Below are 12773 nucleotides of genomic sequence, written 5' to 3'. Positions count from 1 at the left end.
AAAGAAGTCTGCAAGGCATTCCTTGTTAGTCATTCTACATCAAAGTTGTTCTTGAATGTTCAGATTAACTGCACTCAGGTGTCGTGTCACCATCTCAGTCAGTGACCTATGGAGCTACTGGTCTTTTATGTAGATAACAAGGGATTGGCTCTCCAAAATAAGGTCTTATAAGTGCTAACTCTCTGCTGAATATCATAGAAGTTTAATATATGAATGGTCTAAAAGAGCAACAGATCATTGGAAGCTAATGTCAAAGGCATTGCGCCATCAGATCCTAATAAGGTACACGGCCGCAGTGGATGTCTAGGACCAACGAACAAAGCTGCAATATAGTAAACGAGGGCGTATTATTAGGTACTGGTGGAGAGGACGGAGGAAGGGAAGTGCGGGGACGCACGGATGGGCGACGAAGGCGGACTTGGCGGGGTCCCAGCGGAAGGGGCAGACGCCGAGCTGCAGCACGGCGAAGCGCTTGGCGGAGTCGCGGAGCTTGAGGTAGCGGACGTCGGCGCGGTCGAGCTCGAAGGTGTCCCGCCACGGGGCGCTGGTGACGCCGCTCATCTCCAGGTCGATCCCGACGAACGCGGCGTCGCGCACCCGCGCCCGCAGCTCCTCCAGCGCCTCCGCCAGGTTCCCCCGCGTCACCTGCTTCACCGCCACCCCGGCGACGCTGCCGTCCCCGGCTTCATCCCCGCCGCCGCTGGAGGGCGGCGGGGAGGAGGGGGAGGAGGAGGAGACGAGGCGGGAGAGGAGGCGGGGGAGGAGGGTTTTGGGCGGCGGCGCGCGGAGGAGGGGGGCGAGGCGGCGGCGGCACTGCATGGCCACCGTCGCTGGAGGGGGGAGGCGGGCAGTGGGTTGGCACTTGGGCTCGATTTGTTTGCCGTGTGAAAATTTGACAGAAAATGCCGTGAAGGTCCGAGTCGATTGGCCCGTACGAGAATCGTCATCGAACGGGCCTAAGAGCATCTCCAACACCCGTCGGTCGCGCAAAAACACATACGCTGCGCGCGCATCGGTTGATTTGGCGCGACGCGCAGCGCTGACTCCAGCGGCCGCGTTAAAATACAGCGCGCGCGCGTCGCGCGACTCGCCGGTGTATTGCATATGGCATATTTCAACACAAAATGATGCACATTTTTAACATAATAAAAATTTCACATAAACAAGTTGATGAAGTTCATGCTCACAAGTTTAAAATCATGCCCACAAGTTCATCCAACCAAGTTCAAAATGAAAATCAAGTTCAATACACAAAGGAAAGACACATCATTCCTCGTCCTCGTCCTCGTCCTCATTTTCGGAAGACGATTTTTCCGCCTCCGAAGATGAATCTTCCTCCCTTGGAGGCATTTCGTCAAACATGTTGTGCGCGCCGGCCGCCGGCTCAACGAGTGAGCTTGTCGGCGCTTCGGCAACCGCCACGCCCGTTGCACTCCCCGCAAGCTTCTTCCTCTTCGCCTTGGAGGTGCCGGAGCCGTCCGCCGCCTTGTTTTTCTTCGCCGATGTCTTGCCCTTCTTTGGCCGCGCCGCATTGGGGAGCTTTGAGGAGGAGGCGGCGCGACGCCACCCGCCGCCGAGGTCATCCGCGGCGGCATGAAGAGGCCGCGCGCGAGGCCGCTCGTCGGAGGAGCTCCGGCGGAGGCGAGGCCAACGCCACCCGGGTTAGGGTTTGTGGCGGCGGCATCGGGGGCGGGGGGTCGCGGCTATAGGACGGGGTGAGCAAGGTGCCGGCGCATGCGTCCATGGTGCGGGTCGCCGGCGCCGGCGGGCGGGAGGCTTTGGAGGGGGGGAAGAAGAGCGCAGCGCGAGCGTCGTGTGTGCCGCACGCGGAAGCGGGCGCCGCAAATACACCGCGCAACGTACCGCTTCCTAGCGCGCGCCCAACTGCTTATACCGAGCGCGCGGTTATTGCGCGCCCGCTGGAGCCATCCGCCGGGTTGCGCGCGCGTTAAAACGGGGGATTTTGCGGCGGCGGCGCCTGTTTTAGCGCGCCTGTTGGAGATACTCTAAAACTCGGCCGCGCGTCGTAGGCCGACTCCGCACGCTCTGAGCCCAAAAAACTAAAAAAAAAAATAGGAATTACTGATGTCATATCTTGTGGAATTCTATATAGGAATCTAAAACACGCAAATTATACCCTTTTTTGCAAATGACATGAAATTATACACATATAGGTAATAGGTGTCTGGATCCCTCATATGAATTTTGCAAGAGACATCTGAAGATAAGATAGAGGAAAGAGGAGAGAAAGATTTAAGTCTTAGACTTGACATTAGTGGTCGTATTTTTCTGGATTTATTTTAGACCTTTCAGTGATGTGCGTTGAATGAGAGAAGATGTTTTTGTAGTGTTCAAAAAAACTGCAGCCCAAAATAAGAATACAACAGAGAATCTGGCATTAGATATAGGTTGCACTGTACAATGTGGCCTGCCCGTGCGGTTTAGGTCCTGCTACTTAAATTGAGTAATTATTTAGTGCTCCCAGTATTAGGGCACAATTATTTTGCCAGAATCTAGGGATTCTCCCAGAATGCGACCCCTACCCAGCTTTTCTCAGAATCTGAGCCCCATTTGTTTTACAAAGAACTGGGCCTAGATCGGAGACCAAACAATCTCGGGAGTAGCTCCAATTAGCATGTTTGCTACTGCATTATCTTATCACCAGCTCAGAGGCTGTCACTTGTCAGCATGGTCAAGATTATGCGTTGCAACTTGCAACAACAAAAAATCGAACTTAGATAGAACAGCAAAGAGCTGATCTATCAAGCTAAGTAAACTCAAGCTGATAACATCTACACCCAACTTATTCGATCATCTCTCTTCGCATTGCATCCTTTGAACAGTGAGGCCGGTTACAACTTCCAGGAAATGGCAGCAAGGGAAGAACACTGATACTGGCCAGGTAAACAAAATTGCTGACCAAAACTCTCCAAAAGCGCACATCGCTCTGTTCTCCTATACAAAATATGAGAGGCCCAGCGTTTCACGATTCCTTGCCCCTTTTCCTATTTACACCGCACTACTCACGGGTGAGATGTCTTTGCCGAAAAGCCCAGCGATTGCTTTCCCAGGGTCCTCCTGCTTGATGAGGGACTCCCCGACAAGAATCTGCATCAAGGCGTCAAGTCAGGGTGACAAAAAGCAAGAAAAACTAGACTTCAGAATCACTGTAGTGTTCATTTACACGTGTTTCATGGCGCACTTACCGCTTTGACCCCGGCATCCTGAACGAATGAAACATGGTCAGGCGTGAACAGTCCAGATTCGCCTACGACCTGAAACAGGTCAAAAGTAAACATGAATATTGCATGCCAAGGAGTCATGTACATAATCCAACATGGACGAATTTTGTACTGAGAACTTCTGGATAGCAATATGGGCAGTGAAAATAGAACATGACATAGATGAACTACAGTTCAACGAAAATTTTCTCATGGTGAGCCTTAACTGCACATAACTAATTTATGTTACTCCGTGTGCCAAGAGCTACCCTGCCTTATATGGGCTGATAAGAGTATCATTGCCAGTGGTCTCCCTTGAGCTAACCGAGTTAAATTCATGTACAGTTACACCATTAATAATACATATGCCTGATTCACGGCATAATGCTACCTAAATGCCAGTAATGAGGTTACAAGAGATGCCGATAATTTAAACTGAAAAAAATTGACTAATGCTAGTAGCAGATGCCAAAATTTACAAAATATAAAATAAAATATTTGGATAGTGCTTCGTTATCAAATACTGCAACGTGTGGTAAGTAACTACTGTGAAGTGCACAAAATTGGCAGCAAGAGACATGCGGTTACTTACAATTATGTCCTTCTGGGCTATAAGTTGTCCCCGTTCACCCTCCAGAAGCTTTTTCGTGTTTGAAATGTCAACTTCAAAAGTTTCTGCAATAAAATTATGTGTCCTGTGAATTATTGATCCTAGAACCTAATTTGAAGCACCACAAGATTAACATCTTTAATCATCTACTTTCAATAGTGAACGCATTACCATGTTTTACGTCCTTAAGGTTGGATATCAAGATCTAAAGTGTAGCTCTAGCTTTTACATTTTAAGAATCAAATAATCTGGATTATACATAATTAAACACCAAAAGAGAGCACATCCTTCCCACGGGCACGCTCATGCATGTGTGGTCTGCACTGTGCGGTCTGCACTGTGACAACTCCTTGGAAATTCAAAAAAATTATACTCCCTCCGTCCCACAGTAGCTCCATAGTATATGATTTATGATGGCAAATAGAATAAATGATCCATTAGTTTGTACGAAGCAACAAGCATCCAGGTGATAAAATAACTGCAATGACTTGTAAAGAACATATGTGACATAGATAGGGTAAAGAACATATGTGACATATATAGGGTAAAGAACATATGTGACATAGATAGGGATGTTCAAATATGGTTTCTTCAGACCGTTCAAAGATTGTCATGCATGTGTGCATTACAAGCTGAGTAACGTGGAGTCTTTTTTTTTTGGTGCTGGACGGGTTTTGCTCTCAACAAACACCCCCAGATTGTTATATATAATATGTGCCAACAAAACTTATAACTAAACCAAATGAACAATGTCATACCAAGATTACGGTTATTGATGCCAATAAGCTGAATGCCAGCTATCCCTATAACACGGTCGATTTCCCTTTCATCATGCACCTTCAACAACACAATTAACATGTTAATTCCATCAGACTTCGAATGCTGAAGGTGCATTTGATTTATTCTGCAGCAGCAAATAGAATTACTCCAGTCCAACAAGAGAGGAGAGTCGAAAGCCTTCAACATACAACATATGTTGCAAAAATAATTCACAAACCTCAACTAGAGCTGCCATCCCGAGTATTTTGCATATTTTCAGCATATAACTGATATCACGATCAGGTAAGATGGCGGCAATCAGAAGAACAGCATCTGCTCCCTTAGACCGTGCATAGTAAAGCTGCCAAGCGTCAATGATGAACTCTTTGCACAGAAGAGGACACTGCGTTCAGAAGATCAGATCATGAGCCTTTCATGCATTCAAACTACCACATATGAAATCATTGACTTCTGCAAGTAGTAAAGCATATGGCCAAATATACAGTACCTTCACTCCAGCATTGCGTATAGCCTCCAAGTAGTCGAAACTTCCCTGGTTGCATATCAAAGGAAACCAAGTATCTTCAGTACAGATAACTCCACAACATACAAAAATAAGGATCCAGATCTCCTAGAGAAGAAACTACTAACCTGAAAGAATTTTGAATCTGTAAGAACACTTAAGCATGCTGCTCCATTTTTCTCGTACGCTTGAGCGATCTCGACCTGTTTATGTCCCAACAAACATTAGTTAGTTTAGGTGCATCTGCGCTTCTTAGTTGGTATTACAAATGAAGAGCAACAGCACCTCCTTCAAGAAAAAAAAAACAGTGTATGTTTGTGCTAGTGAATGTCAACAATGTAAGTCCCAATAACAGGGAATAGGCAAATCAGGTGGATGGTAGGTAGTCAAATAACTAAAAGGGCAAGCATAGTTTGATATCTCTCCCTACAGTTGTATGACCCATTAATTGAAATAAGTTCACATACAAGATAGTATCGTCGAAATGGTAGTTTATGCATTCAATATAAATCACATTCAGTGAGCAGGTGAACTCCAATAAGGCGATAACATACATGACCAAGAGACTGCACAGGCTGCCTGCACCTAATTTCAGCATCACTACTCATCCCATAAACTCACCGGTTCAAAATTCTCCCTAAGAACCCCCCGGCTTGGCGACCCCTTCTTCACCTCCGCAATCAGAGCGGGCAGAGCAGTCCGATCGTAGGACGCTTTCAGCGCAGCAACAAAGTCCCTGGCCGGAGGCGCATTGTCCAGCGGACCTTTCAGCCTGTACAGGGGCATTTTCTCCTTCATCTGGCGAACACAAATCAGCCAGAGCACGAATTTGGCATCACATGAAACATCACTTTGCACAGGGCAGCACAAGCACAATGCTCCGGAAGTCCAGAACATCATCGTACCTGCCAAATCTCAACGTCCTTGTTCCAGACAATCTTCTCGAGGATGTTGCGCGGCGTGTTGCCCTCGTTCTCGAGGCGGAACTGGAAGGGGCCCACGTGGTGCACGGACGGGCCCGTGACCGGGCGCCTCCGGATCTTTATCCCGTCCAGCCCCTCGATGCTGGCGGCGGGGGCGTCCGCCGCCGGGGCCGGGGCCCCGTTGTTGCCCAGCTCGGTGGCTTCGACCGCCGCCGCCGTCTCGGTCTGGTCCGAGGTCGTCGCCACCGCGTCCTGCGCGGCATCCAGACAACCAATCAGTTATGAACTCTGCCTTCCACGGGGATACGCGGGAGCAAGTTGGCGACTCACCGTCTCGGCGGGAGTGCAGCGAAGGGGCGCGGCGCGGGGGCCGTCCATGTGAAGGGCGGCGATGACGCGGCGAGGGAGCTTGGAGGTGGCTAGGGCTTTGGGGCGGCGGAGATGGGAGCAGCGGGTCGGGGGTGGGGGGCCTGGACGTGACGGCGCGGGTGCGGTAGCGAGCGCCTCCATTGGAGGAGGTGTCGGGATTTATGGAGGGAAGGGGAAAGATGGACTGAGAGAAGGTGGAGGTGGGGGCACGGGCGGCTGCTTTCCTGGCGGGGGCGCGGGGCCTCAGCCTCGCTATCCTATCACTTTCGAAATTCTTTAAAATTTCAGCTTTATCCTAAATTAAATTAATTAAGTTCAGTTTTTCCTTTTTAAAACTTCAGATTTATTCTTTAAACATCATGGCAATACTAAGAACACAAGAATCAATAGAAATTACTATCACCTAGCAACGACTAGAAACACTGGAGCAAGTCGAAGGTGCGCCGCCGTCATCACCCTTCTTTACTGAATAGATCGGAATTTTTCCGAAAAAAAGCCCAAAGAACCAGCGCACCAGAACAACAACCATCACCGATGAAGAGAGATCGAAAGGATCCAATAGACCGGATCCAAACAAAACGACCGAAGACAAACACCAACAAAATCCCGCAAGATCCACCGAATACACCTCCACACGCCTTCCGATGTGCACCGCCGGGACGGAGGCTAGGCCAGAAGAACATCACTCCATCTTTAGTGAGCCGTCACGCCTCGCCTTTCTTAGCAGGACACAAACCCTAAAGAAATTAAAAACACCCACCAAAAAACAAAGCGGGAGCCCTCCCACCTGTAAAGACCGGGATCCACCACGCCTCGATGGTCCTAAGGCCAATGTAGATGAAGCAGATCGACGGCGGAATTTTAAAGAGTACAATTTTGACCTGGAACATATCGAAATTTTCGGTTAATTTTAGAGAGGGGGTACAATTTAGTGGAAGTTGGCAATTCTCCTAACAGAGGAATTAGTTGAACACAGGGTGATCCAGTCAGTGCACGCAAAGTCGAGCAAGTATCCAGCAGCATGACATAAAACTCAACCGCACTGATGGTGTGAAACTCAGGACTATCGACTAGCTTTGATTTCCTTTGCCTGCACGCTAAGAAAGCAAGTGACCGGACCGTCAACACCACGACTTGGCCGTCAACGCCGTGCCGTGCGGCGAACCCAGCGCCTCCGGCGGGAAACTGCAACGCGCTTTCGTCCAGGAAACTCCTCACGTTTCTTCCCCACGACACACACCAACTAAGCTAGCGCCGTCGACTTCGCGACTTTGGGAGGAGCACAAGTCATACAGGACTCACACTAGTGACCACTGACTAGTGCCATCATGCCATCGACTGCACGAAAACTGCACCAATCCAGTAACAGCAACAGAGTGGCTCCTCCAGTCTAAGGAACAAACAGCAGCAACGGGATGACTGGTAGTGCCAACTCAGGCAGACCACTCTGTCCGTACACAGTGCCGTCCCCGAGGTGGTTCGCCAGGTCGCGGATCCGTCGATCGCCTTCCGCCTATCTCAGTCCCTGATCTCCGTGCCGAAGATCCGATACCGTCGGCTGCCCCAGGGGTCGTACTTGTCCAGGCGGTACGACTTCAGGCAGCACCATACCCAGGGAGGGTTCCTGCCCCCGCCCCCGACGATGCCTTCCTCGGCATCGTCTTCTGGCTCCGGGACGCCCAGCAGCCTGTTCATCTTTCTGGTCAGCGCCGCCATCGTGAGGAAACCGCCGAAAAAGCTCACCTGACATTCATAAGATGAACGCAGGCTTCAGAAAAGGCAAGCATTTTCTCAGGCACTTGTGGCTTTCACAAAAAACGTAGTTTCTATAACTTCTGAGAACGAACATTGGAGGAGGTGAATTGTAAACTGCAAGGCTGATGGCTTAACATCTTACCGCATCGTTCTTGTGGACGTATGCATGGATTCTTGCCGTAGGATCCTCAAGAGTCAGCCGAAGGCAATAATCACCCGTCAATAGTGAATCCAGCTCTTTGCCTTGACAAGGGTATGCCGCCACCACACGGACCAGGGTTTTGAATTTGTGCGTCACCTGGCACATAAGATACAGAGATATCGTTGCCGGCATTAGTTTTCACTTTTCAGAACACTTCTAGGTTAGTGTTGATTATGAAAAGCAGCATTGGAAGAGACACCATCACTGCGATCCTATTGAAGTGAACATTTTCTCACGATGAAGATAGAGTCCGGTTCTTGAAAACTTCAAGGGATAAACTAAAACCAACGCAGCAAATGAAGCTGACGAACAATTGACAAAAATGTTGCAATTGGGAAATGAGTATTACCTGTCCATGGGTGAGCGACTCCATTAATGTCGTGTAACCTGCTCTCTTGAACTCCACATCTGATAGAATTGGCAAATATCACATGGCAGGTCTTAGCATACAACAGATGGCAGCAAATCTGCATCACGTAATTATCCGGTTATGATCCATACCAGTAATATCAGAGGCCATGTGGAGGCTAGCCATTGGCTCTCGATGAACTTGGGTGGCAAAACGACCATCGTACGCCCTGGAGTTATTAATGCACTTGATAAACATTTTTCCTAAAGGAAATTTAAGATGCACTATCCATCCATGAGAAAAGAGAAGATTACTTCAAACGTTCAATGACACCGCCATCTTCATTAGATAAAAGACGGATTCTACTAGAAGGCAGCAAAGAGCCTTTCCACATGCCAAACTCCTGTTTGCAAGTAATATTGCAGAACCGGGCCCAGTAAATATCCTTTTGCAAGTGTAGTATTTCCTTGGAAAATCTGTTTGAGAATACCCTCAGGACAGTTCCAACACAAGGCAGTGTGCATAGAACCTCCCTGGGTAGCGGCGCTTCTTCAGGATGCAGAGGGGTTGGTGTAACTGCTTCCGTGTCCAAACTACAAGGTCGCCAAGAGAAATAACAGAGGCACACAATTTAGTTCAAAAATTGAACAGTGAGATTAGCATATGCTTTATGAGAAATCAAGTCTATTTGCTCCTATGCCCAAAGTTTGTCCAAACTACAAGGTCGCCAAGAGAAATAACAGAGGCACACAATTTAGTTCAAAAATTGAACAGTGAGATTAGCATATGCTTTATGAGAAATCAAGTCTATTTGCTCCTATGCCCAAAGTTAAAACAATGTTATATTCCCTTCAAAACAACCAAACGAAGGCCCTGATAAATATATCAAAAGCACTATTGCCATCCTACCTTTTTTTAGACAGACTTTATTTGCTATCGCATGTTGGTGAAATAGAACTTAAACAATAATTAGAGATTCTAACCCTACAGTGTCTGAAGCTCAGTTGCAGGAGTATCAGTTCCATCCCAAACATAAAAAATCCATTCGCCACTGGGAGCTTCACAGACATGAAGTACCTATAAAGAAAAACTAGATATTTCCTCAGTTGACATAAGTATCAAATTTAATTTGATTGAATATAAGGAACTAACCTTGCATACAAGATCAAAAGTAGAATCAGACTTTATATTCCGTAGCTGCAATTCAAGATCTTTCAGACCTATGGTACAAAAAACTATTACAAACAGCAACAAATATCACAAAAGATACTCACACTGAATATATTCTCTATTGAAGATAGAAGTAATCATGAATCTGTGTAGAAACGCATACACATAAATCACTAGACAATTTTGTATGCAGGCCATGCTGGGATAAGCACTTACACAATGCAGCATCATGGCAAGGAGATAAAACCAACAAAAAAGGGGCCATTTATGCATATAAAAACTTAAGTGGCACTATATTAGAATGAAGTCCATACAAAGGCAGCCTTACCTAAGATGGTAAATGCAAGAATGCAAGTAGAAATACGAGAATAATTAATCAGATGGATCATTGTATACGAATGGGGCCTAGATCAGATCGTGCATAGACATTAACTGGCCGGAGCAAAAGTTTGAAAACAGTGATAGCAAGATCCCATCAAGGCTGATGGACAAAAGCAGAGTTTCCGCCTCAGTTGGAAGCTCATAATCCTGTTTGCTTCCATGGTATGAGACAGATGTACAAAATTTGAAAGAACACAATTGTAACACTGCACAACATGTAATGTAGATGCGTGAACCAAAGAAATGAATAACAGTAGTGTTCAAATTAGGAGTCACCTGGAGGATGATACACAAGCCACATTCTCATCTGGGTTAAAATTTGATTGTCATGTTTGGTTCCTTGATGTTTCATAGAAATCTGGTAAGGCCTGAACTCTGTAGATACCATCCCTCCAAATAGTGCAAACGAAGAAAACCTTTTCTCAATAGTTACAAAGAATTCACCATGAAGCACTTTTATCTGCAGATAAAAGTAGAAATGATCCAGTCACCACAAATACTTGATAAAAACGAGGGAAGAAAATTGCACATACAAGCATACAAAAGGAACAATGTAAGTGCAAAGTTGTATTCTCAGAAATGCCATAGAATGTGGCACTACGATAAGTGGACACTTAAAGAGTATTCAGCTATACCACAACATTATGGAGACTGATGATATCGCCGCTTGACCTAACAGACGGCAGTAGTGCAGTGTTGTTGGCAAAGAAAGTCACGGAGATACCAGATGTACGTGATTGATCAGCTATCCTCAATGTAAGAGTGAAATCTGCAAAAACATTAGCCATGACTGAGTGGCATCACATTGATTTCATCAATAAGCAGAATGGAACAAAAAGAATATGAAAATCACTAGGCCATGTAAAGACAAGATTACCATAAACATCAACCACCTTGTTTCAAACATATATGCATTAACCTGCTAGAAACTTACTTCCATGCCTTCAAGGATGTGGGATAGGGGGGCCATTATCCCGCCTTGCTTTTTAGTATTATTATAGCTGTTGGTGTGGCCATTTTGGTCAATAAAAAGAGTGCAGAAAGGATTAATAAGGGATATTGTTTCTCATTTCAAGGAAGACGGTTGTGTGATGTGTCTATTCTCAAAGATGCAGACGACACCATTCTTTTTGTAGAAAATTTACAGCAGGCAAGAAATTTGAAGCTTATCCTACGCTTAAACATCTTTGAGGTTTGAAAAGAGCTCTATTGCTTAGGAATGAGGTTGAGAGATGAGAGATTTTCCATTTTGTGGAAGACTACAGAGGAAAAAGTAGAATGGAGTTGGCTAGGTGGCAAGATAAAATATTATCTTATGCGGAAGGGTTTACTCCCAATAATTCTTGTTTAAGCAGCATCGCCTTCCTACATGTTGTACTTCTTTAGGATTCCAAGGGAAGTTCTCAAGAAGTTAACAACTTCAGGACAACGTTGTCATGCCATTTGGTTAGCTAGTCAGCAGTATTTACAAGGGGGCACTCTTTCTCAGGTGGAAGCTAGATCACGTGAGTTGCATTTCTAGCAGAGTTTAATGCAGAATAAGCCACTGTTGTTTGCATTCTGTCACAAGAAAGTGGAGGATGATAACTCCACTTGTTCCTGAGAGGAGTGGAAGGGAACACAAAATGTAGCTTTCAAATTCCTTTGATTTTATTACCCAGCATTTGGTAAGAATGTGACTGGCACATGTGTTTAATGAAGGATGGGGTATGTAGGGTTTATGAGAATTTTGTAGAGAGCTTCTGGGTATGTGGATGCAGCACCAGCTTCAGCAAGAATCTGATGTCCCTTAGCTGAGGAACCAGATAGATCAGTGTGGAAATTGGGTGCAAAAGGAGAATATATTGTGCATTCTTTTTGTGTACTATAGATCTTAGAACAGAATTTGATTGCTATCCATTTAGCTTTAGCATTTTCATGTGTTCATTGTCAGGAACCCACGAGTTAAACACACTCACTATCGCATGGTTTCAGCAAAAGTCATCACTAATGGGAAGTCACCAAAGAGTTGATTTAGGGATGATCATTGTGTGAGATGCTAAAGCTTGAGTTTTTCTCGTGCTAAAGCCACCAGATTAATTAACCAGCACGACTTCACAAATCAAAGCAAAGGTAGTACTGTACTATAATCTCATAGCTAAAAACAACAAAATATCGCCCCAGGACTTCCTGTTTCCACAGAATTTGCAGGGCAGGACCTGAGAACAGTTTGTGAATCGAGTATAGAGAAGGAAGAAGCATGACGCTGAGCTCAAAGCATCAAGCGGTTACAGTTAAAAAGAAACACTCCTCACGAAATTCTACATCAACTGACTCGGAACCCTCTACAGCCCTGACCGGTGCGACAGAGGTCGCCTGAGCATTGCCTGACTAATTTCAAGGCATGCGAAGCAACGGCAGAACACCACTCCAGGTGTCTCTAACCTAAGCCCCAATGCACCCGAGCAGCGCAAAACGGTGCGGCGATAAGAACCCTAGGGGAGCGCGCGCATGGCAGGTGCGCAGGGGAGG

The 12773-nt window shown here is 46.3% G+C and overlaps 3 protein-coding genes across 5 annotated transcripts in view; all 3 read right to left on the bottom strand.

Moving 5' to 3' along the window:
- LOC123189466 (poly(A)-specific ribonuclease PARN) overlaps positions 1-914 on the bottom strand; it is a 5940-nt gene extending 5026 nt beyond the window's left edge. Inside the window, exon 1 of one of the 2 annotated variants that reach the window (XM_044601891.1) lies at positions 398-914. In XM_044601891.1, coding sequence (XP_044457826.1) covers positions 398-819 — 422 coding nt within the window. In that variant the 5' untranslated portion in view covers positions 820-914. The remainder of the gene's footprint in view (positions 1-397) is intronic. The other variant, XM_044601890.1, reaches the window with a different exon arrangement.
- Positions 915-2793: 1879 nt separating this feature from the next.
- LOC123189465 (indole-3-glycerol phosphate synthase, chloroplastic) lies at positions 2794-6617 on the bottom strand. Of its 2 annotated transcripts, none has more exons than XM_044601888.1 (10): positions 6367-6617; positions 6019-6288; positions 5735-5911; positions 5242-5316; positions 5099-5143; positions 4829-4993; positions 4590-4668; positions 3814-3896; positions 3207-3275; positions 2794-3108 (listed from the first exon to the last, which is right to left on the bottom strand). In XM_044601888.1, the coding sequence occupies exons 1-10, from the start codon at positions 6544-6546 to the stop codon at positions 3010-3012; spliced, it is 1242 nt and encodes a 413-aa protein (XP_044457823.1). In that variant the 5' UTR covers positions 6547-6617; the 3' UTR covers positions 2794-3009. The 2 variants fall into 2 exon arrangements, with proteins under 2 accessions (XP_044457823.1, XP_044457824.1); XM_044601889.1 differs by having other exon boundaries at positions 6019-6261; positions 6367-6603.
- A 789-nt stretch (positions 6618-7406) lies between these two features.
- The window catches only part of LOC123189464 (protection of telomeres protein 1b), a gene marked incomplete in the record, with an annotated part of 5711 nt that continues 344 nt past the window's right edge, over positions 7407-12773 (bottom strand). Inside the window, 9 exon segments of the mRNA XM_044601887.1 lie at positions 7407-8148; positions 8303-8458; positions 8712-8770; positions 8864-8940; positions 9026-9304; positions 9700-9788; positions 9864-9931; positions 10539-10722; positions 10898-11031. Of these exon segments, the coding sequence (XP_044457822.1) occupies positions 7924-8148; positions 8303-8458; positions 8712-8770; positions 8864-8940; positions 9026-9304; positions 9700-9788; positions 9864-9931; positions 10539-10722; positions 10898-11031 (1271 nt within the window).

This window comes from Triticum aestivum, chromosome 2A (assembly GCF_018294505.1).
Source record: "Triticum aestivum cultivar Chinese Spring chromosome 2A, IWGSC CS RefSeq v2.1, whole genome shotgun sequence".
Taxonomy (NCBI): Eukaryota; Viridiplantae; Streptophyta; class Magnoliopsida; order Poales; family Poaceae; genus Triticum; species Triticum aestivum.
This window is presented reverse-complemented; position numbering and strand designations above follow the sequence as displayed.

Coding starts and splice junctions, on each gene's coding strand:
- LOC123189465 (XM_044601888.1), bottom strand. CDS start 6,546: ATGGAGGCGCTCGCTACCGCACCCGCGCCGTCACGTCCAGGCCCCCCA. Junction 4,994..5,098: donor TACGCAATGCTGGAGTGAAG/GTACTGTATATT, acceptor TTCTGAACGCAG/TGTCCTCTTCTGTGCAAAGA. Junction 3,897..4,589: donor CATCAATAACCGTAATCTTG/GTATGACATTGT, acceptor ATTTTATTGCAG/AAACTTTTGAAGTTGACATT.